General features: G+C 47.2%; 1 protein-coding gene and 1 pseudogene across 2 annotated transcripts; both read right to left on the minus strand.

The window, feature by feature from the left end:
- Positions 1-7,823: 7,823 nt before the first annotated feature.
- On the minus strand, positions 7,824-8,415 carry LOC100409104 (small ribosomal subunit protein eS12 pseudogene; annotated as a pseudogene).
- Positions 8,416-11,709: 3,294 nt separating this feature from the next.
- GNL1 (G protein nucleolar 1 (putative)) lies at positions 11,710-27,675 on the minus strand. Of its 2 annotated transcripts, XR_013533897.1 has the most exons (13): positions 27,316-27,675; positions 26,741-26,906; positions 26,241-26,377; positions 25,952-26,103; positions 25,767-25,838; positions 24,537-24,744; positions 24,272-24,367; positions 23,660-23,854; positions 18,039-18,217; positions 17,799-17,961; positions 17,630-17,688; positions 17,367-17,507; positions 11,710-16,973 (listed from the first exon to the last, which is right to left on the minus strand). XR_013533897.1 is itself a non-coding variant. In XM_002746302.7 (12 exons), the coding sequence occupies exons 1-12, from the start codon at positions 27,386-27,388 to the stop codon at positions 16,732-16,734; spliced, it is 1,824 nt and encodes a 607-aa protein (XP_002746348.1). In that variant the 5' UTR covers positions 27,389-27,675; the 3' UTR covers positions 11,710-16,731. The 2 variants fall into 2 exon arrangements, 1 of the variants encoding a protein (XP_002746348.1); XM_002746302.7 differs by lacking the exon at positions 17,630-17,688.
- Between the last annotated feature and the right edge of the window lie 230 nt (positions 27,676-27,905).

Genomic DNA, 27,905 nt, shown 5'->3' on the forward strand with positions numbered 1-27,905 from the left:
ATTAACATGGTGAAACCCTGTCTCTACTAAAAATACAAAAAATTAGCCAGGCGTGGTGGTACATGCCTGTAATCCCCGCTACTTGGGAGGCTGAGGCAGGAGAATTGCTTGAACCCAGAGGCGGAGGTTGCAGTGAGCTGAGGTCATGCCATTGCACTCCAGCCTGGGCAACAAGAGCAAAATTCCATCTCAAAAAAAAAAAAAGTAGTGTGAACATTTCTATGTTGGTACATTTTTTATGTGCCTAAACGGACAAAGTCACCCAGGACCTGGCTGCTGGACTCATCCTTAGGAAGAATAGAGAAAAATAAAGTTTATCTTTAGCATCTTGCTCTTGGTGTTGTTTTTTCCTCACCACAGTCACGTCCTGGAATCCAGTGTCTCTGAACGTCTAGCGGCCTCTCACCCAGCATAACCCCTGATGAGGTCCAAGGTACGATGGTAGGAGTGGTTGCAGACGAGATAGACCTGTAGTTTGAGTGTCTAGGGTTTGAGTCCTCAAGAAGAACTTCTTGGCCGGGCGCAGTGGCTCACACCTGTAATCCCAGCCCTTGGGAGGCCAAAGTGGGTGAACCACCTGAGGTCAGGAGTTCCAGACCAGCCTGGCCAACGTGGTGAACCCCATCTCTACTAAAAATATAAAAAGTTAGCTGGGTGTGGTGGCAGGCACCTGTAATCCCAGCTACTCAGGAGGCCAAGGCAGGAGAATTGCTTGAGCTCGGGTGGCAGAGGTTACAGTAAGTCAATGTCACACCAGTACACTCCAGCCTGAGTCAAGAGAGTGAAACTCATTAAAAAAAAAAAAGCGGGGTGAAGAAGAACTTCTTGACTTGACACAGCAGGGCTTTTTCCATGGGTCTAGAGCTAGGTGTGAAGAGAGCGAGTTCTTGGTGAGAGGCGAAGGTTGCAGTGAGCCAAGATTTTGCCAGTGTACCTCAGCCTGAGCTACAGAATGATACTTTGTCTCAAAACCACAACAACAACAAAATAAACTAAAAAGCCAGGAGACTGAAGTCTTTTTAGAAGGAACTTGTTGGTGGAGAGGAGTCCACGCCCAGTGGCAGAAGTGGAGAGGTGGGTATGGGACACTCAGGGAAGCTGCTCTTTTTTGTCAGTGGCTCCTGTTGGAGGATGTGCTGTGGGAATGCAAGGAGGAGATGGAAAGAAGGTGTCAAAATAGCTTTAAAAAAGGAAAACAAAATGAAAAGAGTGAAACCACCCTTGCAAAAATTGTAACAGTGAGAAAATTATGACAGTGAAAAATATCTAATCTAACCATCTCGTTCTTGCCTTTAACCTCCATGTTGCACTTGGTCATTCCTGAGAATAGGCCAAGCTACTTTGGGAGAAAGTTCATTTACTGTTTAAATGATAATAGCCCTTCCGAAAACTGAACTGTCTTTGTAAAAAATAATGAAAGGCCACCAGGTTAGGGAGGATGAGAGGGGTCTGAATTCTGCTAAGATGCAGGCGTAATTAAACGATGACCAGCCATTGTTCCAGAAGTCATAAGACTTGTAACTTCCCCAATTATTCCTATAAATGACATCACTGCTGTAGTTGACCTTTTGGCCTTTTGAGATGTCTTTTCAGTTTTGTTTTGTTTACTTTGAGAGAGGTTTTGCTCTATCACCCAGGCTGGAGTGCAGTGGTCATAGCTCACTGCAGCCTCTATCTCCCAGGCTCAAGTGATTCTTCCACGTCAGCCTTGCAAGTAGCTGGGACTGCAGGTGCATGCCACCATGACTGGTCAATTTTGTTGGCTTTTAATTTTTGGTTTTGTGGGGGCGGTTGTATTTTTAGTAGACATGAGATCTAGCTCTGTTGTTCAGGCTGCTCTCAAACTCCTGGACTCAAGCAATCCTCCTGTCTCAGCCTCCCAAACTGCTAGAGTTACAGGTGAGAGCCTCTGCACCCAGCTCAGGCATTTGCTTTCCAGAAAACCAGATGACTCCACCCAGATCCAAGACTCAGGATTCACTTGTCCTGTGGCCCTACCCAGAAGTGGACTCAGTGCACAAGGACCATTTTCCACATCCCTATGATAGCAACACCAATCAATCATCACCACCCATTCCCTAGCCACCTGCCCACCAATCTATCATTTTTCTTCTTTTTTTCTTTTTTTATTCTTTGAGACAGTATTTTGCTCTGTCGCCCAGGCTATAGTGCAGTGGTGCAATCATGGCTCACTGCAGCCTCTACCTCCCTGGCTCATGTGATCCTCTCACCTCAGCCTCCCAAGTCACTGGGACTACAGGTGTACACAATTACACCTGGCGAACTTTAAAAATTTTTGTAGAGATGCTGTCTTGCTATGTTCAGGCTGATCTCAAACTCAAGAACTCAAGCAATCTTCCCACCTCAGCCTCAAAAAGTGCTGGTATTACAGGTTTAAGTCACCATGCCCAGCCCAAACTATCTTGAAAAAGCCCTGGCCTTCAAATTTGGGGGGAGGCCAATTTAAGTAATAATGAGACTTCAGTCTCCTGGCTTTTTAGTTTATTTTGTTGTTGTTGTGGTTTTGAGACAAAGTATCACTCTGTAGCTCAGGCTGAGGTACACTGGCACAATCTTGGCTCATGTTCAAGTGATTCTCCTGCCTCAGCCTCCCAAGTACTGGGATAACAGGCACGCAGCATCATGCCTGGCTAAATTTTTTTTTTGAGAAGGAATCTCACTCTGTTGCCAGGCAGGAGTGCAGTGGCGTGATCTTGACTCACTGTGACCTCCTCCTGGGTTCAAGTGATTCTCATGCCTCCACCTCCCAAGTAGCTGGGATTACAGGCATGCGCCACCACACCCTGCTAATTTTTGTATTTTTAGTAGAGATGGGGTTTCACCCAGATCCAAGACTCAGGATTCACTTGTCCTGTGGCCCCACCCGGAAGTGGACTCAGTGCACAAGGACCATTTTCCACATCCCTATGATAGCAACACCAATCAATCAGCACCACCCATTCCCTAGCCACCTGCCCACCAATCTGTTGGCCAGGATGGTCTCGATCGCCTGACCTCGTGATCCACCCACCTTGGCCTCCCAAAGGGAGGGATTACAGGCGTGAGCCACCGTGACTGGCCAATTTTTGTATTTTTTATAGAGACGGGGTTTCTCCACCTTGGCCAGGGTGGTCTCGAACTCCTGACCTCAGGTGATCCACCTACCTCAGCCTCCCAAGTTCTGGGATTACAGGCGTGAGCCACTATGCCCCGCCCCAGTCTTTTGTTTAACTGGCTGTATGTGTGTAAAGCTCTTTCTCTACTGCAATTGCCCTGTCTTCATAAATTGGCGCTATCTGAGCAGCAGGCAAAATGGACCCATTGGGCCATTACAACAGTATCAACATATACAGCAGAGTTGTAATATTCATCATATAGCAACTATAAATTACTTTTTAAAAATATATGATGTTGTTAAAAGCATATAAGTGATATGAATAAGTAATTTACAGAATAATAAATTCAACTGGACAATAAATATGAAATTATTTTCAACCCCTCCAATTATATAGTAAAAGTAAATTAAAACAATGTTTCATTTTGTTTTGTTTTGTTTTGTTTTTATACAGAGTCTTGCTCTGTCACCCAGCCTGGAGTTTAAGCAATTCTCCTGCCTCAGCCTCCTGAGTAGCTGGGATTACAGGTGCCCATCACCACACTTGGCTAATTTTTGTATTTTTAGTAGAGACTGGGTTTCACCATGTTGGCCAGGCTGACCTCAGGTGATCCACTCACCTTGGCCTCCCAAAGTGCTGGGATTACAGGCTTGAGCCACCTTGCCCAGCCTAAAACAATGTTTTAACCCCTTGCTGATAAGAGTGTAAACTGATGATGTTTGGGGGAAGTAATTTAGTACCTGTTAATATTAAACATTTTTATAACCTTTGATTCAGCATTTCCACTTAAATTAGTGTCTTAGTTAGTTTGGGCTGCTATAACAACACCACAGACTGGATGGCTTAGAGACAACAGAGGTTTATTTCTAGAGTTCATGGGGCTGGGAAATTCAGGTATCAAGGCACTGGCAGTTAAGCAGTTTGATGAAGGGCCTTTTTCTATTCCTAGTTCATAGATGTCCCATTTTCATTTTCCTTCTTTCTTTCTTTCTTTCTTTCTTTCTTTCTTTCTTTCTTTCTTTCTTTCTTTCCTTCTTTCTTTCTTTCTTCTGTCTTTCTTTCTTCTTATTCTTTTTTTTTTTTAAACAGATGAGGATCTATCTCTGTCACCCAGGCAGCTGGAGTTCAATGGTGCAAGTTTGACTCACTGAAGACTCAACCTCCTGGGCTCAAGTGATCTTCCCACCTCAGCCTCCTGAGTAGCTGGGACTACAGGTGCATACCGCCATGCCTGGCTAAATTTTTGTAATTTTGTAGAGATGGGTCTCACTATGTTACCCAGGCTGGTCTTGAATTCCTGGGCTGAAGCAGTCCTCCCACACCGGCCTCCCAGAGTGCTGGGATTACAGACGTGAGCCACTGCACTCAGCCCATCTTGCTGTATTCTCCTGTCCCACCATCTTGCCGTGGCAGGGAGAGCAATAGCCTCTCTTTATCTCTTTTTGAGGGTTCCAATCCCATTATACCCCCATGACTTTATCCAAACCTCATTACTTCCCAAGGGCCCCACCTCCAAAGACTATCATATTGAGAATTGGAGAGCTTCAAAATACAGTTCAAAGGGAAAACAAGCAGTCCATTCGTAGCAACTCGGAAGTTGTGGAAACACTCCCTCTAGTGTGCAGATAAGTAAGTACAAGAATTTTTTTGTTTTTTGTTTTTGGTGGTGGTGGTGGTTTGGTTTTTGTTTTCTGAGACACGGTCTCACTCTGTCACCCTGGCTGGATGGAGCTCATTAGCATGATCACAGCTCATTGAGGCCTCAATTTCCCAGGCTCAAGCAATCCTCCAAATTCAGCTTCCCAAATAGCTAGTACTATAGGCATACGCCACAACACCCATCTGATTTTTTTATTTTTTGTAGAGATAGGGTTTCTTGGCCAGGTGTGGTGGCTCATGCCTGTAATCCCACCAGCGCTTTGGGAGTCCAAGGTGGGAGGATCATGAGGACAGGAGTCCAAAACCAGCCTGACCAACATGGTGAAACCCCATCTTTACTAAAAACACACAAAATAGCCAGGTGTGGTGGTACGCGCCTGTAGTCCCAGTACTCAGGAGGCTGAGGCAGAAGAATCGCTTGAACCCAGGAGGTGGAGGTTGCAGTGGGCCGAGATCACGCCCATTGTGCCGTTGCACGCCAGACTGGGCAACAGAGCAAGACTCCGTCTAAAAAAAAAAGAGAGAGAGAGAGGGTTTCACCATGTTGCCCAGGCTGGTCTCCAATACCGGGGCTCAAGTGATCTGCCTACCTCAGCCTCCCAAAGTGCTGGAATTACAGGTGTGAGCCACGGCACCCATCCAATAATATTTTTTGAGGCATTATGTCTACTAATGAATAATGGGGGAGGCACTGGGGTGAGTACTGGAATAGTTAAACAGTGTGTGTATATACAATGAAATACCACACTATCATTTTTTAAAGATCTATATGTATTGACATGGGAAAATGAGCTCATCATAAATTAATAATAAAAGTTGTAGAACAGTATAAACTGGGCTGGGCATGGTGGTTCATGCCTGTAATCCCAGCACTTTGGGAGGCCCAGGCAGGTGGATCACAAGGTCAGGAGATGGAAACCATCCTGGCCAACATGGTCAAACCCCATCTCTACTAAAATTACAAAAATTAGCTGGGTGTGGTGGCACATGCCTGTAGTTCCAGCTACTCGGGAAACCCTATCTCTACTAAAATTACAAAAATTAGCTGGGTGTGGTGGCACGTGCCTGTAGTTCCAGCTACTCGGGAGGCTGAAGCAGGAGAATCACTCCAGGAGTCAGAGGTTGCAGTGAGCTGAGATTGTGCAGCCTGGTGACAGAGCAAGACTCCATCTCAAAAAGAAAAAAGAACAAAAGAACAATATAAACTAGAATAACCTTTTTTTTTTTTTGAGACAGAGTTTTGCTCTTGTTACCCAGGCTGGAGTGCAATGGCACGATCTCGGCTCACCGCAACCTCCGCCTCCTGGGTTCAAGCAATTCTCCTGCCTCAGCCTCCTGAGTAGCTGGGACTACAGGTGTGCGCCACCATGCCCAGCTAATTTTTGTATTTTTGGTAGAGATGGGGTTTCACCATGTTGACCAGGGTGGTCTCGATCTCTTGATCTTGTGATCCACCTGCCTCGCTTGGCCTCCCAAAGTTCTGGGATTATAGGCATGGGCCACCACGCCCGGCCCTGGAAGAACCTTTTTTTTCGATCTTCCCCCTCCATCCATCTTCACTGATATATACAAAAAGAAAAAGTGGGGAGAGAATACAGGAATAAGGAAAAAAACAGTTAACAATTGTTATCTCTGGATGTGATTGGGGGCATTTCTGTTTTTGGTTTTCTTTTTAAGATTGAATTTTGGCCAGACGCGGTGGCTTAAGCCTGTAATCCCAGCACTTTGGGAGGCCGAGGCGGGTGGATCACGAGGTCAAGAGATCGAGGACATCCTGGTCAACATGGTGAAACCCCGTCTCTATTTAAAATACAAAAAATTAGCTGGGCATAGTGGCGCGTGCCTGTAATCCCAGCTACTCAGGAGGCTGAGGCGGGAGAATTGCCTGAACCCAGGAGGCGGAGGTTGCGGTGAGCCAAGATCATGCCATTGCACTCCAGTCTGGGTAACAAGAGCGAAACTACGTCTCAAAAAAAAAAAAAAAAAAGATTGAGTTTCACTTTTTCACCCAGGCTGGAGTGAAGTGGCACCATTTTGACTCACTGCACCCTCCAGCCCTGTGGGTTCAAGTGGTTCTCCTGTCTCAGCCTCCCGAGTAGCTGGGATTATAGGCGTCCACCACCACACCCAGCCAATTTTTTTGGGTTTTTTGTTTGTTTTTTAGTAGAGACAGTGTTTCACCATGTTGGCCTGGCTGATCTTGAACTCCTGACCTCAGGTGATCCACCCACCTCAGCCTCCCAAAGTGCTAGGATTACAGGTGTGAGCCACTGCACTCCGCCATAGAGGGCATTTTTGCTTTGTGAATTAGGGTTCTCCAGAGAAATATAATACACATACATACATACTTGCAGAGAGCGAGAGTGTGTGTGATTTATTTTTAGAAATTGGCTCACAAAATTTTGGAGGATTGGTGAGTCCAAAGTCTGACAGGAGAGCCCAACAGGCTGGAGACATAGGAAAGAATTGAAGTTCAAGTCCAAAGATGGTACACTGAAAAATTCTGACTAGAACAAAAAGGAGAACAGCCTTTTGTTCTATTCAGGCTTTCAATCAGTTGGAACTCCTGGGCTCAAGTGATTCACCCACTTCAGCATCCCAAGTAGCTGGGACTACAGGTGCATACACCATAAACCAGCCGATGTTTTTTTTTCTGGTGATGGAGTCTCACTCTGTCGCCCAGACTGGAGTGTAGTGGTGCAATCTTGGCTCACTGCAACCTCCACCAGCCAGGTTCAAGTGAGTCTCCCACTTCAGCCTCCCTAGTAGCTGGGATTAGAGATGCCCACCACCACACCCGGCTAATTTTTGTATTTTGATAAGAGACGGGGTTTCACCATGTTGGCCAGGCCGGTCTTGAACTACTGGGGTTACAGGCGTGAGCCACCGCACCCGGCCCATTGCAATTTTGAAAAGATTTTATGTATATTGTAGGATAGACAAATAGGTAAATATATTAAGAGTGTTAAGAACCAAAACTTTCAGTTGCCCTGATAAAAGATATATAAATACAAAATCAAAGAAGAGGAAAAAATCTATAATGTACAATTTAAATTGGAAATACCAATATGAATTGGTATTCATATTTTTTTTTGTGAGCCAAAGATTGATCTCTTCATTTCTTGTGTTTGAAGGACTCTTCGATGACGTTCTTGGCCTGAGACTCCTTGCTGTAGTCCTTAACTGCTACACACCTGCAACCAACCACTTTACGGGTTTCCCTCTGTCAATTTTACAGAGGCCGACCCACTCCCCGAGTTTCTTGTTGTCATCACCCTTAATTAGGTTGATTTGGTGTTCAGCACAAAGGGCCTCCACCAACTTGACATTCACAGGCTCATCACGGTTGGATGCAAGCACACAAAGATGGGCTTGGCGCTTTTCTAAGGCTTTGGCAGCTTCGTGAATTCCACGTGCTAGGCCGTCGTGGATGAGGGCTGTCTTCAGCACCTCTTGTAAAGCAGTATTAACGTCCATGACACCTCCAGCAGCAATACCTTCCTCGACCATGGCGGTGGGTTATGGATGAAGCAGAATCTTGAACGCACCCAAGCCTTGGCCTCCACACAACCCGTCCACAGCAGGGAAAGAGCCATGGTTTTTTTAAACCCTAAATGTGACTTAAAGCAATGATACTTCTGCAGCAATGAGCTCTCCCAGCACTAAAGTCATGAGCCCAACAAGAGAATGGGTCTGGCTGGGCCCGGTAGGATAGGCCTGGTGCGGTGGCTCACGTCTGTAACTGCCGTACTCTAGAAGGCTGCGGTGGGAGGACTGCTTCAGCCCAAAAGTAGTTACTAAAGACCATTCTTTACTAAAACGAATTAATGTTCCTTAGAAAAATGGCTGATTTGGGCCAGGTGCAGTGGTTCATGCCTGTAATCCCAGCAACTTGGGAGGCTGAGGCGGGCAGATCACTTGAGGCCAAGAATTTAAGACCAGCCTGGCTGACACAGAGAAACCCCATCTCTACCAAAAATACAAAAATTAGCCAGGCATAGTGGCAATGCCTGTAGTTCCAGTTACTCAGGAGGCTGAGGTGGGCCTGATTGCTTGAACCCCAGAAGCAGAGGTTGCAATGAGCTGAAATGACATCACTGTGCTTCAGCCTGGGTGACAGAGCAAGACTGTCTCAAAGAAAAAAAAAAAAGAATAGAAAAGAAAAATGGCTGAGTCCACATCTGGAGCTGGGAAAGTAAAAATTGAGCCTGGGGCAACTTGTGTCAAAAGCAAGCAAGTGCTCACAAAACCTTGGGGCACGTCAGAAAGGATGTAGGCATTAGCTTAAAAGGGCTCCCATGGAACACATAAGTTCCAGTTCGAGCACAAAAAGAATAATAACTACAATCGATTGTGAAATATTACATGGAGGCCAGGCACAGCGGCTCATACCTGTAGTCCTAGCACTTTGGGAGGCCAAGGCAGGCGGATGGCTTGAGCCCAGGCAACTTGGCAAAACCCCATCTCTACATAAAACACAAAACTTACTGCAGTTTGGGAGACCAAGGTGGGTGGATCACCAGAGGTCAGGAGTTTGAGACCAGCCTGGCCAACATGGTGAACCCTGTCTCTACTAAAAATACAAAAAAGTAGGCCAGGCACGGTAGCTCACACTTGTAATCCCAGCACTTTGGGAGGCCAAGGTGGGCAGATTACCTGAGGTCAGGAGTTCCAGACTAGCCTGACCAACATGGAGAAACCCTGTCTCTACTAAAAATACAAAATTAGCCAGGCATGGTGGCATATGCCTATAATCCCAGCTACTCGGGAGGCTGAGGCAGGAGAACCACTTGAACCTGGGAGGCAGAGGATGCAGTGAGCCGAGCTCGAGCCCTACCCAAGGCAACAAGAGCAAAAGTCCATCTCAAAAAAAAAAAAAAACAAAACAAAAATTAGCCAGGCATGGTGGCACACACCTGTAGTCCCAGCTACTCACAAGGCTGAGGCAGGAAAATCACTTGAACCTAGGAGGCGAAGGTTCCAGTGTACAGAGATCAAGCCACTGCAATCCAGCCTGGGTGACAGAGCAAGACTACATCCCCCCCAAAAAAAAAGTTTAAATGGTTGAGAGAAGAGAATCCTGTATACTGTTGGTAGGAATGTACAGTGATTAGTAGAGCAATTATGGGGAACTGTATGGAGGTTCCTCAGAAAACTAAAAAAAAAATTACCATATGATCCAGAAATCTGACTTCTGGGTATTTACCAGAGATTTGAAATCAGTATGTCAAAGAGATACCTGCACTCCCATGTTCACTGCAGCAGTATTAACAACAGTCAAGTTATATAGTCAAACCGAGTGTTCATCAGCAGATGAATGGATAAAGAAAATATGGTGTATATATACTGTGAGATGCTGTTCAGTCTTTAAAAAAATTTTGTCACTTGAGACAGCGTTAATGGAATTGGAGAACATCACACTAAGTGAAATAAGCCAGGCATGGAAAGACAAATACTGTATGTTATCACAAAACTCAAAGAAGGAGAGAGTAGAATAGTGTTTACCAGAGACGAGCCTGGAGGAAATGGAGATATGATGGTCAAGGGTACAAAGCTTCATTAGACTTGAACAATAAGCTTTTCTTTGAGATATATTGCACAGCAAAGTGAATATAGTAAGCCCTGTACATTTCAAAAGTGTTGAGATAATTTTCTTTTTTATACTTTTAAATGTTTTCCCTCCACTATCTGAATGTAGAGAGTAAATTTCAAACATTCTCACCACAAAAAAAGTATTTAAAAGTGATAGATGTTAATTAACTTGATTTAATCATCCTGTGGTGTATTCATGAATTGTAACGTTACTTTGTACCCCATAAATATATACAACTATAATCTGCCAATTTACGATTAAAGATTAAAATTTTTTTTCTTTTTTTTTTTTATTGCATTTTAGGTTTTGGGGTACAGGTGCAGAGCATGCAATACAGTTGCATAGGTACACACAGGGCAGTGTGTTTTGTTTGCTTTCTCCCCAAAGATTAAAATTTTTAAAAATAAAAGGTAACAACAAAAAAATGGATAAGTAGATAGAAAAATCGATGAATACAGAAGCTGGTGAAAACTAGTAAAGCGAATATCGCAAAATGTAGAATTTGTTGAATATTTGAGTATTTGGGTGTTTATCGTTCTTTTTCTATGTTAGAATTTTTTTTTTCTTTTGAGACGGAGTTTCGCTGTTGTTACCCAGACTGGAGTGCAATGGCACGATCTCGGCTCCCCGCAACCTCCGCTTCTTGGGTTCAAGCAATTCTCCTGCCTCAGCCTCCCGAGTAGCTGGGACTACAGGCGCTCACCACCAGGCCCAGCTAATTTTTGTATTTTTAGTAGAGACGGGGTTTCACCTTGTTGACCAGGATAGTCTCGATCTCTTGACCTCGTGATCCACCCGCCTCGGCCTCCCAAAGTGCTGGGATTATAGGCGTGAGCCACCGCACCCGCCTAGAAATTTTTCAAAATAAAAAGTTGGAAATTCTGATATTCACACAGTAACAGAATCTAACATTCCAGGCTGCACTGCAGCTCATTAGTATTTCTCCTTCTTCCTTCTTCCTTCTCCTTCTTCTTCGACAGTCTCGCTCTGTCCTCCAGGCTGCAGTGCAGTGGCATGATCTCAGCTCACTGCAACCTCCAACTCGTGGGTTCAAGCGATTCTCCTGCCTCAGCCTCCCAAGTAGCTGGGACAACAGGCACGTGCTACCACGCCCGGCTAATATTTTGAATTTTTAGTAGAGATGGGGTTTCACCGTGTTAGCCAGGATGGTCTCCATCTCTTGATCTTGTGATCCACCCGCCTCGGCCTCCCAAAGTGCTGGGATTACAGGCATGAGCCACCGGGCCCAGCCAATATTTCTTTGTTCTCCTGAGGAATCGAAAGATTCTCATTTGTGGTATTTCAAAGGCACGTAAAGAAACATATCCAAACTGTTGACTCTTCATTCAAGTTTGGCTTTAATAGTAAAAATTATAGAATTTGTAAATATTAAAACACTGAAACTTGCTACAAGAACGACAGTGCACTAACAATAAAATCAAAGTAGAAGCTAAACTATTCAGAAGCAGTAGCAACTCCATGATTCCAAGGTAATTTAAACAGGCAATTTCAAAGAATGCTTCATGATGAAGGCGCAAAGCAGCCTCTCGGCCTGCAGTGATACGACGACACCGGCAGATGGCGTTGCAAAGCTTCTCAAATGCGGCGAGAAGTCCATTTACCAATGGCTGTTGCGATCTCTTAATTCGCTTGAACTGAGTTTGTATTAAAATTCATAATTTTTACTGCTTATTGCAGTTACTCGTATACTACTGACACTGGAACAGACGTGTTTTAACAACTGTTGAGCCGTACCAGTGCGAGCCAGCTGAATGTCAGCGCTGTTCCCTCCTATGACAGACGCCACCGGCGCCTGCCTGAGGGCACTCCCCTCACCGGGATTCTCAGTACCACGCCCACAGATCCCCAAGGCTTGTTCCGTCCCTAAGCCCCATCTTCCTGCATTCTCACCCTTCTCCTCCACTTAATCTTTCTTCCTAGCATCATGTTAACCGGCTCCAAACTAAAAAAATTCCTCAATTGCCTATACTCTGCTCCTTCCATTTTTTATTTCATTACAATCACTGCCAAACAACTTGAAAATTCTCTCCTCTACTCCACTGCCTTTACTCTTTTCCTCCAAATTATTCCTTAACCCTCTGACATCTGGGGCCTCTGATTCCACCTCTCCAAAGAAACTGCTCCCACCAACACCGTGGAGGCCTCTCTCGCTGCTGATGGATAGTCTTCATTCTCCACGCCACCACCTTACATCAGCAGCATGCCACACCGCCCTTCCTTCCTTCCTCCCCTAGCTTCATCACACCATGTTACTAGGTTTTTTCCTGTCTCACTGGCTCCTTTCCCTGCTCTCCTTTATGTTTCCTGCTTTCTTCCTCAGCCTTCTCTGCTCCCCACACCTATATGTTGATGATGCGCAAATCTGTCTCCAGCCACGACCTCTCTTTCCCCAAGCTCCATTTGCATAAACTGTCTCAGATGAGATCCAGGGCACTCATGGTGGTATGGCTGTAAACAACTGTCTCAGGAAACAGACCATGACCCACCCAGTTGCCAAGTGAGAAAGAGGATGTATACTCTTGACTTCTCCCTCTCCCCTACACAGCAAAACAATCCCAAGATAGAATCCCAATTCTATCTCCTAAGAAACCCATAAAACGATTTCTCTTCTTTCCATCTTCCATTACCCTAATTCTGGTGTCCATTCTCTCTCTCAGCGATGGCTGCAAAAGCCTCTGATTTCTCCCCTTTCCAAACCAGTCTCCACACTGCAACTATAGTGATCTTTCTAAGGCACAATTCTCACCTTTTCAGTCTTAGGCTTAAACTTCAATGTCCCTCTGGATAAAGTCTAATCTTTAACACAGCTGACAAGGCCCAGCAAGAGCTGGACCAAGCCCACCTCTCCAGCTTCACCTTTCCTCATTTCTCCTTTGCACCCTCTGCCCCTGAACAAGTTACAATCTTCCAAAGTTGTCATATTCCTTAACCTTTACTGTCTCCTCTGCCTGGAATGCTATTCCCCTCTGTCTGGAAAACTCCTGCCCAGTCTTTAGGCCTCAGCATGGACATCTCGTCCTCTAGGAGGATTTGCCTGATTCACCAAGACCAGCTTAACTGCGCCTACTGGCTGTTCCTGTAGCAATTCTTTACCATAGACTACTGATTATTACTATTTTTTTGGCAGTCTGACATAACTTGATTTACTAATGCAGCTTCTAGCCCTGTTCCCCACTTCTCCCTGATCAGTACCCCAAGATCCCTCCTATATGCCACTACCCCACAGGATCCTGTACCAACCTTCTCCCAGAACTTATCACACTTATTTTTATAATTGTTTCTATTCTCCAATAAACTGTGAGCTCCACAAAGAACCATTTCTATCTCACTTACCACTTGGAAGTAATGGCAGTAATTTCTCAACAAATGTTCTATGAGTGAATGAATCCTTTGGATAATTATGGTACTAACCACCTTATTTAGTTTTGACAGCTGAATAGATATACATAAAATAATGCTTTTATAGTTTACACACTGCTATAGAACTATTGTATTATTCTATCCCTACCCTCTATTCCTTGAGGGTAAGATCTTGCTTTATTAAATTTCGGTTATTGTCTCAGAACTCAGGGAGATATGTCTGGCATATATAGTTTTTTTGTTTGTTTGAGAAGGAGTCCTGCTCCGTTGCCCAGGCTGGAGTGCAATGGCACGATCTCTGCTCACTGCAACCTCTGCCTCCCGGGTAGAAGCAATTCTCCTGCCTCAGCTTCCCAAGTAACTGGGATTACAGGAATGTGCCACCAAACCCTGCTAATATTTGCATTTTTTTTAGTAGAAACGGGTTTTCACCATGCTGGCCAGGCTGGTCTCGAACTCCTGACCTCAGTCGATCCGCCCACCTGGGCCTCCCAAAGTGCTGGGATTACAGGCGTAAGCCAACATGCCCGGCCATGGAATATATTGTTTTCAACCAATTTTTGTTGACTGCATCAATGATTATAAGAAATGAACAAAGACCCAGATAATTGAACCATCCTGGACCACAGTTACCTTGTTCCAGAACCAGGACTAGAATCCTGTCTGGAAAAAGGGAAGCTTGGAAGTTGACTTCTACAGAAATTCCAGCATGGATGAGAGCAGCTCTGGTTTTTCTCCATCAAGAGACTAATCAGCTATGGAAGCTGCCAGAGCCCCAGACCTCCAAGATCAAGCGTTCACATAATAGAGACATGACCCAGACAAGAGGGTGTGAGGACAAGGGTATTTCAGCGTGGAAGGGAGACTGGGCCCTTGGTTTCCTGTGTCTTTGCAGTTAGTTCTAACCTCAGCCTCAGGCACTGGTGTTGGGGTCCTATTCATCCTGATCTGCAGGTCCCTGTTATTTTCCTATTTCTATGACCAGCAAGTCACTGGTAAGAGGCCTGGGAAGAGGTTTTACAGTCTATCCCAGTGGGGATGTTGTAGTTGCCTCCTGCCAAGTCTTCGGCATAAAAATCCCCGCTCCTCAGCTGCCTGTCCAGCTCAGCTCCCAGTTAACTATTCATCCCCACCCCTAGACCCTCTCAAATGCCCCTGATGAAACTCTTCAGGTGGAAAAAGATATAAACAAACAGAGAAGCAGTGCAAGAAACAGAGGTGCAAACAGAATTCTGATTTTTCTCCTTTCTCTCCACATTCTAAGGAAATGAATCCAATGTTCTCCCCCCACCTCCTGCAGCAGAGAAGTCCCCTGAGCATCTGTGAACATCACGAACCCTCAAAGTAAGCTTAGCTTGGGCCCCTTTTCCTTTTCCATCAGTGAGGCTAAAGAGCCCCAGATGGAAGACAGGTGGATTTTCCTCTCAGCTGGGACCTCTTCTCTTTTCTAGCACATTTTGGGAAACCTTCAAACATTCACATGCTGGTAGTATTTCAACTTTGCACTAGAGTGAATTCCAGCGGTTATGTCCTCACTGGAACCAACGGAGATAAACCTAAAGGAATATATGGGCAAACACCTCAGCCTCTTTTTTTCTTTTTCGAAGCTTCTTTAAACATACTTTCCTTTGCTCCTTGGTTAAGAGGACCTCTCTGCCCACGTTAGAGAAACTGCCCAGTGACTCTGATCCTGAAAGGGATGCTTTAGAGCAAAGGAGTCTGGTACTTCTCACTCCTCCATCTAGTGGTCAAGCTATCAAACTACACTTCTTGCTATCATCCAACCCAGACAACACTGGCAGTCAGTAAAACAAAGCCAAAAACAAAGCCAGCTCATTCTCCCATCTCTCAAAGAATTAAATCTAGGAGTCCACCTGCTGGCTTAGCAAAGGAATGTACAGCAAGGCCTAAGGTGCCCTGATTCATGAGAGAACTGATCTCTGCTACAATGCTGAGATGAAATCCTAAAATGATTCTGTCCACCTGCTAGCTTCTAGCTCAGACCCTGCACTGGGTCATCTTTGTTCTTCTACCCCCAAATCAGAGGAAATGGAATTCAGAAGGCTGGTTCTGTACCTGCCTCTATGTACCTCATACACTCATAGTTGCCAGGCTCTTGAATAATGAAACTTAACCCTGTACTTAAAGGGCTGTTCTGATCAAATCACAAATGTGCACGCTAGTGTTCTCCAGTAATTAAAACTCTACTCGTACACATCTAATCAACATATTCACAAGTGTTTTGCCTTAACTAAAAATTTATATTAACACAAAGTCCTAGAATTATACTGCATAAACCCCCCAGGATTTGGAGAACATCATTCACCCTTCTTAATCCAAAACCTTGGGTGCCTGAAGATGGGGTTTTGATCATGGCCAGGCTGCAAATTTAGGTCAGGCTCTGGTGGTACATCCTTATATGCTTGGTGCTTTGCACAAGTCAAGACACACAATAGACCCTCAATAAATATTTGCTGAATTTGAACAATTCCTGTAAAAAACCTCACTTAGAGACATCAGCTTGGGACACCTCCTCTCTTAATGTTCCTTCTCACAGAAGCTCCTGGAATGACCAGGTCTGGCAGCAGGGAGCACACGGGGCTGCTCTTCAAATCAGAGAATGGAACAAACTCCAAAAGGGAACTGGAGTTAGACCTCCCCTCCCCATGTAGATAATGGGATTCCTAAGGTGCAGAGTGGGAGAGTGGGTAGAGGAAGCAGGTTTCAGAGACTGAGAACCTACTAAATAAACTCCTAAACGAACTTTCCCTTGTAAAGAGAATGCATGAAAAAAGAAGGGAGAAGAGGAGAGAAGCCTCCCATAGCTGTTAGCCTGGAACAGCCGCTCTCACCTCAGTTCATCTGGGGAAGGGGCTACAAAGCAAACAATCTTTATTCACAATTGGGGCAGCAGAGGGGAGTTACCCCCAGGTCAGTCCAAAGCAAAGATATTGGGTGGGAAGATGGCACTGGGCGAGGAACTCAGCACTCATCCTCACCCAGCAGGGCATAAGGGTTTCGGCCAGCCAGGCTGGACCCTGGAGCCGAGGTTGGGGTGTCCTCATCCCCTTCTCCCTCCTCATCCGCATCCCGGTCCTCCTCTCCCTCCTCCTCACAGGAGCTGCTCAGCTCTTCCTCTTCCTCCTCCTCCTCGTCACCTGCTGGCCCCACCCTGCCCTGCAAAACCACCAGCTCCGTGGTCTCTGGATGGGACTCCCAGGTGCCTGGGGAACCAAAACAAGAAAAGAATGGAGGAGAGTTTTGAGCAAAGAACTAAAGCCAGAGAAAGATGGGGAAGAGGCAAAGAGTAGGAATAACAAGAATCTTTATACCTGCTTGCATTCATTCATTCATTCATTCATCCATTCAACTTCCTATGTGCAGATTGCTGAACAGAAGCTTTGTGCACATCAATTTCAGTCTTTACAATCACCATGCTAAGGGTCAATTATTACCCTCAGTTTGCAGATCAGGAAATCGTCTCAGACATTAAGTAACAGAGTTGGCCAACAGGGACAGAATCCAGGTTTGACCCTCTCTCTCTCTCTGGCCACAAAGCCCACACCCTTTTACCTATACCATAGCAGGGGACTGGGGAAGAATATCTGGGCTCTGACCTTTCTGTTCACTGTAGCCTGGGGGATGAAAACACAGGCTGAGGCGGCCATCCACTGCCAGCCGCAAGAGACTATTGGCTGCTCTGTACACATCATTCCGAGCTGCCTTGGCTGTCTTGTAACCACGTTTCTCTGCCCAGGCTGGAGAGAGGAAAGAATAATGGAAAGGGAAGGCATTAACCAGGTACCAGTTATCATACTCCCACTCCCATAACACAGTCCTTCCAAGTTTTCCCCAAAACATTCCAGGCCAGAGATCTTACTGGCTTTGCAACAAAAATCTAGGGGTGAGTGGACAGCAGCTTCATCAATGGCAGAATCTCTGAGGAGAGGAAAGGAGACAGGGTAGGGTAAAAGGCAAGGCCAGAAGGCTGGCAGGTAAGGAAGAGCAGCTGAAACCAGGTGGGGCGAAGCCAGGCACATGGAACTCACCTTCACAGATGTCCCAGGCACACCAGGGGTGTTCCATTGAGGGGTCCTCAGTCTCTGGGTGGCGCAGGTGGAGCAGGGCCTGCACAGGGATTCGGGAGGCCAGGTAGCCCACAGCGGTATAGGGTTCCTGGATCTGGGCAATGGGGTAGATCCCTGCCAGAACCTGAGGGGAATGAGCACTCAGTACCTTCCTCAATGTCGCACCTTCTCTCCTTCCCTTACCCACCCTCCCCATCATACCTGCAACTGCCTAGGCAGAAGAGATGGGAAGATGAGGCCCGGGCAGTCACAAAGCTTCACGGATGGGGTAAGAAAGTAGGTCTGAAAGTATCGGGTATGGCCTGGGGTTCTGGAGACACTCACAACTTTCCGCCCCACCAGCCCATTGATCAGCGAGGACTTTCCCACATTAGGGAAACCTGAAGAACGCAAGGAAAATTAATGTTTAACAGATCTTTACTCTATGATGGGAGGACTTGGTGCTATACCTATAGGTAAAAGGGGAACTAAGGCTCAGAAATTAAGGAAATGGTATTGCAGAATACAAATCACGCTCTGAGCTGCCAAGGTTAAATCTTGGCCCCTCCACTTACTAGCTTTGTGATATCAAGGGAATTAACTTTCTGAGTCTCTGTTTCTTCATTTACAGTGTGTATACCTCCTACTTCAGGGTGGTCAGGATTAAATGAGATAACCAAAAAATCTTGTGTGGGTCAGTGCCTGCAGTACAGTAAGTACCCAGTACCAGTGAGCCACATCTCATAATAATAATTATGACTTGGCTGGGCACAGTGGCTTACACCTGTAATCTCAGCACTTTGGGAGGCTGAGGTGGGCAGATTACCTGAGGTCAGGAGTTCAAGACCAGCCTGGCCAACATGGTGAAACCCCCATCTCTACTAAAAATACAAAAATTAGCTGGGCGTGGTGGCAGGCGTCTGTAATCGCAGCTACTTGAGAGGCTGAGGAGAATCGCTTGAACCCAGGAGGCAGAGGTTGTAGTGAGCTGAGATCATGCCATTGCACTCCAGCCTGGGCAATAAGAGCAAAACGCTACCTCAAAAATAATAATTATTATTATTATCAGGCCGAGTGTGGTGGCTCATGCCTGTAATCCCAGAACTTTGGGAGGCTGAGGCAGGCAGATCACAAGGTCAGGAGTTTGAAACCAGTCTGGCCAACATAGTGAAACCTCATCTCTACTAAAAATACAAAAATTAGCTGGGCGTGGTGGCAGGTGCCTGTAATCCCAGCTACTCAAGAGGCTGAGGCAGGAGTATAGCTTGAATCCAGGAAGTGGAGGTTGCGATGAGCCAAAATCATACCATTATACTCCAGCCTGGGCAACAAGGGTGGAAGCCTCAAAAAAAAAAAAAAACCTATTATGACTTGTCCAAGGAGACTGAAAGCCTTGGGGTTCAATGCCACTCTGTTCACAACCACCACCATCTTCCTTCTGGCTGACTTCAGTGCCTTCATCTCACTTCCAGAGAGCATCTCCTTTACTCCACCTCAGCTGTCCACTCCCATGGTAATACCTGCATCTTGTCACTTCACAGCTCCAAAGCCTCAATTTCAAGCACCTCTCTCTGCCCTGACAACCCATCTTTCCAGCAAACTTATTCTGGTTCCTCCATTCCAGTAAGTCTTTGACCCCTGACCTTATCAGAGAAACACTATGCAATACCCAACTCATGTCCTCAATTTTCTTAACTGACTCAGATTTCGTGATCCAGCTCCATAGCCAGGCCCATTCACAGACCTGGAACTCCCTAGTCCCACCTCTCCCCTCTATCTTACCCACCTCGCAAAATCCCAACCCTGTAAAATCCAACTCTGTCCATTCAGCACCTGCTCCTGGGCAGCTGACTGTGGCTCAGAAAAGATGTACCACTGTGCTGACTGCACCCCTTTACAACACATGGAAGTATCTAGGAAGAAGGGAGGGAAGGAGGGAGAAAACAGTTCTCCTTTGACAACAATCACCAGACCCATTTCTCTGATACTTTGTAAGAAAACCCCTTAAAAGACGCATCTACTTTTTTTCACCACTTCTTCATACTATCTTCTTTGTAACTGTAAACTGTTAACACATACAAAAATGCACAGAACATACCTGTGCAGCCTGATGAACCCCATACCACCCAATGTGTGGCAACACGTTCCATTTGACCTTGTTTTGTTTTTTTGAGACAGAATCTTACTCCCTCACCCAGGCTGGAGTGCAGTGGTGCAATGTCGGCTCACTCCAGCTGCAGCCTCCCAGGTTCAAGTGATTCTCGTGCCTCAGACTCCTGAGTAGCTGGGACCACAGGCATGCAACTCCAAGCCCAGCTAATTTTTTGTATTTTTTTTTGTAGAGGTGGGGTTTTGCCATGTTGGTCAGGCTGATCTCAAACTCCTGACCTCAAGCAATCCACCTGCCTCAGCCTCCCAAAGTACTGGGATTACACGCGTGAGCCACCACACCCAACCTCCATTCATCCTTCTTGATTATAATCCTCTCCCTCCACACATATGTGAACTTTATACTTTTAAGGGAATCTACTTCTTATGTTTCTCTTTAGTTTATGACCTGTGTATCTCTGAACAATGCAGCTTAATTTTGCAGCTTTCAAACTTTATACAACTGAAACTGTGCAGTATGTATGCAATTGTGTCAGGTTCCTTTCACACAACGTTATATGAGGTTGTTGCACCTGCTCTCATGGGCCTACTCCAATTTGGCTTTCTCCACCCCACTGAAACCACTGATCTTCATATTACCAAGCCCGCTGAGCAGGTCTCTGTTCTCTCACTTGGCCTGTAGGCAACAGCTGACACAGCTGATCCCTCCTTTCCTCTTCAAACACCTTCTTCATTTGACTTCTGGGACACTCCCTTGGTTTTCCTCCTTCTCACTCTCCTTTGCCCAGCTAAATGTGGCTTGTCCTGAAGCTCGGTCCTTGACCTCCTCTTCTCTGCCTGTTTCCTTTCTCTCCTATATCTCATCCAATCCCACGGCTTTTTTTTAGACAAAGTCTCACTCTGTCGCCCAGGCTGGAGTGCAGAGGCACGATCTCAGCTCACTGTAACCTCCACCTCCCAGGTTCAAGCAATTCTCGTGCCCCAGCCTCCCAAGTAGCTAGGACTACAGACATGCACCACCACACCCAGCTAGTTTTTTGTTTCGGAAGAGACGGTTTCACCATGTTGGCCAGGCTGGTCTGGAACTCCTGGCCTCAAGTGATCCACCTGCCTTGGCTTCCCAAAGGGCTGGGATTATAGGCATAAGCCACTGCACTCAGCCTAATCCCACAGCTTTAAATACCACTTATATCCATCAATGGCTCCCCAAATTTAAATTTTTCCCAAATTCAAATTTCCAGTCCTCTTCTCTCCCCTAATCTTCTTTTTTTTAATTTTAGCAATTCATTTTTTTATTTTATTTATTTTTTTTGAGACGGAGTTTCGCTCTTGTTACCCAGGCCGTTGTACTATGGTGCGATCTCCGCTCACCGCAACCTCCACCTCCTGGATTCAGGCAATTCTCCTGCCTCAGCCTCCCGAGTAGCTGGAATTACAGGCACGCGCCACCATGCCCAGCTATCTCCCCTAATCTTCTGACTATTTGCCCACTGCCTATTTGACATCTCCACTAGGGATATTTAAAAAGAATCTAAAATTTAATTTCTGATTCCCTTTGCCTCCCCAAAGCCTTCAAATCTGCTTCTCCCCTAGTCTTCCCATCTCAGTATTTGCAGTTGCTCAAGACAAAAACCTGGAAGTCCTTCTTTATCCTCACTTTCATGTGCCAACTGCAAGCCATCAGTGATCTCATTTTCTCTACCTTCAAAATACATCACGCTTCTGGTCCTGTCTCACCACCTCCAGCTCTAGCACCCTACTCTTAGCAACTCTTATTTCTCCTCTAGACTACTGAAATAGCCTCGGACTGCTCTCTCTGCTCCCTTTCTTGCCACTCCCCATCATTTATTCTCTACTTAGCAGGTAAACTGCTAAGAAAGAAAATCAGATCCTGTCATTCCCCTTTTCAAAACCTACCCTTGGCTTCTCATGAGACTTGGAATAAAATCCAAAATGCCTATCACAGCCTCAGGACTCTACATGATGTGGGCCCTGGCGATCTTGATGACCTCATCCGCAATACTCTATCCTGCCTCTCATACTCCAATTCCCTGGGCACTCTTGCTGGTCCCAGAATCTCCAAGCTCATTCCCACCTCAAAATCCTTTCCCCATAGCTCTGAATGGCTCACTTCATCTCATTATCCAGTTCTCTCCTCAGGGAAGTTTTCCCTAATCACCTCTCCCCTCGGCCACTCTTTATTCTCTTTCATTGCTTTACTTTCTTCACTGCCCCTACATGATTTCAGATCACAAAATCTATTTATTCACAAAACAATAAGCTCCATAAATGTACAGAATTTTTTGCCATTTTCATAGCAGTATGTCCCATTCCTAGAATATCTGGCACCTGGTAAGTGCTCAGTACATATTTGTTGAACGGCTAAATGAATGAGAGCTGGAGGGAAATACAAACGCAGGGGTACCTGTGCCACAGCAAACACACTCCTTCTCACACCATGTGGAATAGAGACCAGCTAGAGCAGAGGCTGCCAAGAGAGGGAACAGAGACTCCTTGTGAGGGGGAGCCTATGATCAGAAGTCAGGGAAGGGACAGCCTGGGGGAAATGACTGGAACGAGGAGCAATCACTCAGCAGTAAGGCAGGTTTTTCAAAAGACAAGAAGGACACTGAGAGATACATCAGGGCACTTCCAAGGAGCCCAACTACATACTCCACATTCCCCTGTTTCTTCTGGGTTGGGCCCTTTTTGGTTCCAGTATCACCTCAGATACCACAACCTGGCCAAGGTCTCTTCTTAACTCTCCTATCCAAAATGAAAACAGGCTCTGGGTCCTAATCATACATTCCTTTTTCCTCTACTGTGAGATGAGATAAAGCTCTTAATTAAGGAGAGATTCTCCTTGACAACAAACTTCAAAGGGTTAAAACCTAGAAGGAAACTAATACTTGCTGAGCTTCTACTATGAGTTGATAATCACTGTGCTAAAGACTAATTACTACAATTCAAACAGTTAATATATATAAACCACTTAAAACAGTGCCTGGTACATAGTAAGCACTATATAAATACTAAGTTTTAACAATACTAATTGTTACTATTGTTACCACTATTTGTCAGGCGTTCTTAGGCTCTCTCAATACTATCCCTGTCATTCTTCACATCCATTCTTTTTTGTTGTTTAAAAGACAGGGTCTCACTCTGTCAGCCAGGCTGGAGTACAGTGGCACAATCATAGTTCACAGCAGTCTTGAACTCCGGGGCTCAAGTGATCCTCCTGCCGCAGCCTCCGAAGTAGTTGGGACTATAGGTACACATCACCCTACTTGGCTAGTTTTTATTTTTTATCTTTTGTAAAGATGGGATTTCACTATGTTGCCCAGTCTAGTCTTGAGCTCCTGGTCTCAAGCTATCCTCCCACCTCAGCCTCCCAAAGCACTGGGACTACAGGCATGAGCCCTCATCCATGGCCCTGATCCATTCTTTTAATCAGGTATCAATGTCTTCATTTTAAAAATCAAAGTAACCAAGACTCAGAGTAGCAAAATCACTTGCTCAAGACTTCACAGCTGAGAAGAGGCGGAATTTAACTCAGGCTGTCATGATCTTTCCACCACAGCAGATGCCTCTTCTGCCTTGCCCGTGACCACTGGCAGAGATCACCCCTCAGACACCCTGGGGCCTAATAAGACCAGATCACCCACCCTCTTTTCCAAATATGAAAACTCTGTTCCTCCTTGGAGGCCACCAAGCATGAGCTGCCACTTCCTTACCCACACAACCGATGGTCACCACCCCATCCTTGTAGCGCTCCCGGGTTGGGCCAGTTGGCTCCATCGCTGAATCAGTCTGCTGCTCCACCAGGACTGCTGGCCCATCCTCTTCGTCCTCCTCCTCCCCGGAGCCATTACCCCAGGTGGCCCCAGCCACATCCCGAGCAATCTTCTCCCGCCAGCTGCTCAAGTCCACTGCTCAAAGAAGGAGAAGATGAGGAGGTTCTCCCCGGGGTTGCTGTGTATGATGGCACATACTGTGCCCTGCACAGATGATGTAAGATGGCACCCTCTGGAGTTGTACGGTGCCAACCTGAACAAAAGTAGGCCAGAAAACTCTCCCAGCAGTCACTTGACCCCACCCTCCCTGAAATCATGCACATTTCTGTGTCTGAGTTTCTGAAAAGTACTGGGAAGGCTGAAGGCAGTAAGCCACTGAGGCTCCCAACTACCTGCTGCCTCTCATCCCACCAAGTCAATCTGCTCCTTATTCTTTCCCTTTCCCTGGCTTCTCACACACATCCACCAGAGAGGTGGAAAGGTGAGCCAAATGATTCTGCATCTTGGGTCTCCCCCATGGTCCCCAACAGCCCTCCTCTAAGGGCCACATACCTTTTCCGACAGTGATGGCTTCACAGGCTCTCAGCAACTGCTCTGGCCCCAGGGCCCGAGTCCATCCTCTCCCCCGCCTCCGACTCTTCTTCAAGACTGAGATCAGAGCGTACAAAAGGACTGGCACATAGGCTTAGGTCTCTCATCTCTCCCAACACCCTTAGGCCTAAGACCAGGTGCCCCCTTGTCAACAAGCCTCTCTGTTCTCCCCTTTGTCCCCTGCCAACTCGCCTCTCCCTAGCTGCCCTCCTCATTGCCTACTCACCACTACTAGGGTCCTGTGGAGTGCGGGGGTCCCGAGGGAAAGAGGTGAAAAGGACGACATGGAGCTGGGGATAGTGTTGGTGGAAGTAGTGCTTCCAGGCAACCACAAGAGCTGGCGGGGCCAGATCCACCTTGTTCAAAACCAGCACGAGAGACAGCCCAAGTTCTCCAGTCACGTACTCATAAAGTGCTGGCGGGAAATTCACAACCTAGGACAGGGTTGGTAAGAGAATGGAGCAGTAAGAGGTCAACCCAGAGTTCTCTGCCTCCAGCTGCCCACTCAGCAGGCATAGCTCAGAGACAAGACCCTGGCAGTAGCAGGTTCTGGGCTGAAAACTATAAACTACCCAAACTGAACAAGGAAGACAAAACAGGGTTAGTAATACTTCTGAGTTTCAGGGGGCTTCCTATAGGTCATGATTAGAGATGGAAATAACCCAAAACAAGACAAGGAAACAGCATCCCTTAGCACACTGAGGTAAAGGCTGGGATCGGAAATAGGGATGGGGTTAGGGTAGAAATTAGTCTGTTTTTGTGTGCATACAACCATGTAAGTGTGTACATATGCATTTATGCATGCATGCAAGTACGTGCCCATGTGTGCATGTCTGTGTATTAAGAATGTGACTGTGAAAATGTGTGCAAACATGCCTGTGTATACTGATATGCACATGAACACATATATGTGTTTGTGAGTATGTGTGTATATATCATTAAGAAGGAGCTCCAATCTAAACGTCCTCACAGACCTCTCTTTCTCCCACTTGAGGACAAGAGTGAAGTGGCAGAGCCAGGATTCACACTGGGCAGTCCAGCAGCAGTCTACAGCCTTAACTACTACTCTAGCATTCCAGGTAGGTTCAGTAGCAACTGATATGGCTGTGCTAGAGAAATGAGATAAGGAAGAAAGGGCATCTTTGGGCTGGGCAGGAGAAAGTGCCCAACTGCATTCATAGAATCCCTTGAGCTCCACACTTGGATTTTCTATTGGTCTAACTGTGGTGGGCTAAAAGACAGGACATGGTGTTTTGAAGAGAGAGTGAACTGGCCAAAGGAGGAGTGACAGGCCATAAGACAGAATAAAAAACTGAGTTCCTAAGACATCAGCACTAGGTAAAGGTTAGAAAGACAGGAAGATGGATACCTGTCTCCCAACTCTTGCCTCTGACCTGTGCTCCCCAAAACCTTTTCTCCCTCCTCCCCCTTGCCCACCCTTATTGCTAGTACTCACTGGATGTCGGATATCAGTGATAAGCAGGACAATGTCAGACATCTCTAACACCCGCCACAGCTGCCTCCATGTCTAAGAAGACAAGATCCAGAAGAGAACCTCAACACAGAGTCTCTCTCCGCCTGACCCCAAACCAATTTGACCATGGGTCACTATGCCCCACTCTTGTCCCTACTCTGAGTCACCTCCAGATTGTGCTCAAAGTAGCTGAGTTTCTCAGAGGAGTAAGCCCCATGAATCTTCCCAAGATACTCTTGGAAGCTCCGTTCCTCTTGGCTCATTAGTTGCTCCTTGGACATCTCATAGCTCCAAGGAGGACGTCGAGGAAAGTCCAGAACTGGGAAATCAGGAAGAAGTCCAAGTGTGAGGAAATTTTCAGTATTCAAGAGTACATCCCAGACCCCTCCTTCCTCACAGTCGGCTCTTACCTTTCCAAACTCCTTCCCAGCCCATGCCTGTCTTGCTCTCACTCACCTGAGCCAGGCTGATAGACCTCTCGGATGTCCAGCTCCAACACTTCAGCACTGACCGGCTGTAAAACTTGCTCACGGGCTGCTCTCTTTCTCCTCTCTACCTCCTCCCTGCTGTCTCTTTCAAAATGCAGTCGGTATCTAAGGGAACAGGGACCGAGATATCCAGCGCAATCCTGTGGCCACAAACTCCCATTTTCTCCCCTCTTGGACAATCAACTTCGCAAAGCATTCTCTCCAGAGTTGTTGAAGCCTCCTGTCTCAAGTCAGCCTTCCCCCAAGTTCCTCTTTCACGCAATATTCAGCCTCCTCCTTTTAAAAGACAAATTCTCTCCAGCCTCTCTGGAAAGGAAGATTGTGACCTGCTCTGGGGAGCCGAGAGGCCAGCGGAGAACTGTGGCATCCTAGGCCCACCGTCTTCACCAGTAGCATCCTGCTTTCCCCCAAAGCTCTGACTTCCGGGTAGGCGGGAAAGTCGTAACCAGTGCCCCCTCCCACCCTCACCGATTTGGGTCGTAGCCTCGCGGACCCAGCCCCTGAGAAGGCTGCTGGTTAAGCCTGCGGATATGATGGGTCACAGACTCCCCGTCCGAGGTATCGGTCTGTTCCTCCCGCCGCTCCCGGCTCCCGCTGCGGCTGTTGGAACTGGAGCGTAGCCCATCTTGAAGCCCTGCGGAGAGGGGCGGGTGACGCCAGGGCTGGCCAGCTCTCAAGCGCCGTAAGACCCTCTCCCGCGTCGGCCTGACTCTCCTTCATCCCACTCAACTTCTTTGGAGGCTCCGTCCTCCCAGCCACCCTGTTCGGGACCCTCCCGGATGTGCGCGGGGGAGTCACTCCTCCAGGGAGCAGTGCGGACCGTGCCCTGTACGAGCTGAAGGGATTCCCCTCCCCCAATTCTCCATCTTTCCCCACCCCTTCCAGATGTAGGGGGGGTGGGGAATCCCCTCCGCGAAAGGCCTCGAGGGTCAGCGCTCTCCCACGATCCCCTCCCACGCCCCCGAGAAGTGCAGCTAGCACACCCCTCCTTCCAGATGTGCGGGAGCCTGAGCCCCGCCCCCTCCTCCCGCTCCCGCACTGACCTCTCTTCCGCTCCCGCTTGTCCTGCAACTGCTTCTTCTTCTGCTTCACGCTGAAGGGCTTCTTCCTCGGCATGGCCCGGACCAGTCACCTGGCCCGCCCTCCACCGAGCTCCCGCCGCCTCAACTAACTGCCCCCGGGGCAGCCCCCGCCGCAGGGGCCCGGGACCCTAGAGGAGGCGGGGCTAGCAGGTGACGTCAGCGGGCGGGCCCGACCGAATTGCCGCGGCGGCCGCGATGGAAGACGACCGAGGGAGATATACAGTCACTTCCCTCCAGGAGCTAGGCGAGAGGATGATGCGGGGTGGGCTACTGGCACGTGAGAGCCAGTGGCACCGAGAGGGCGCCCCGGCGGCGGCGAAGGAGGCGCGCGTGGGAGGACCGGGCTAACTCCGTCACGGACGCTACCAACTTGCGTTCGGAGAAGGGGGGATGCGTGTCATCACTACTTTGCGCTCCCGGGAGAAGCTACCACTCACCTGGAGGGGGCGGTGGAGTGGAGGGCGGGGCCTACTACCTAGGGGAGAGGAGGCGTGGACTCGCTGAGACTACAAAACCAACCCTCGGGCTAGACCTTACTGGAAAACCGAGAC

The sequence above is a fragment of the Callithrix jacchus genome, chromosome 4 (assembly GCF_049354715.1).
Source record: "Callithrix jacchus isolate 240 chromosome 4, calJac240_pri, whole genome shotgun sequence".
NCBI lineage: Eukaryota > Metazoa > Chordata > Mammalia > Primates > Cebidae > Callithrix > Callithrix jacchus.

Bases quoted from the DNA above. Each gene is read 5' to 3' on its own strand.
- GNL1 (XM_002746302.7), bottom strand. From the start codon at position 27,388: ATGCCGAGGAAGAAGCCCTTCAGCGTGAAGCAGAAGAAGAAGCAGTTG. The intron at 26,378-26,740 runs GTGAGGGTGGGA...CTGTTCCCTTAG, and splicing joins CGAGGCTACGACCCAAATCG to ATACCGACTGCATTTTGAAA. The intron at 16,974-17,366 runs GTCAGAGCCCAG...TTGGTTCCCCAG, and splicing joins AGGCTACAGTGAACAGAAAG to GCACCTGGGAGTCCCATCCA.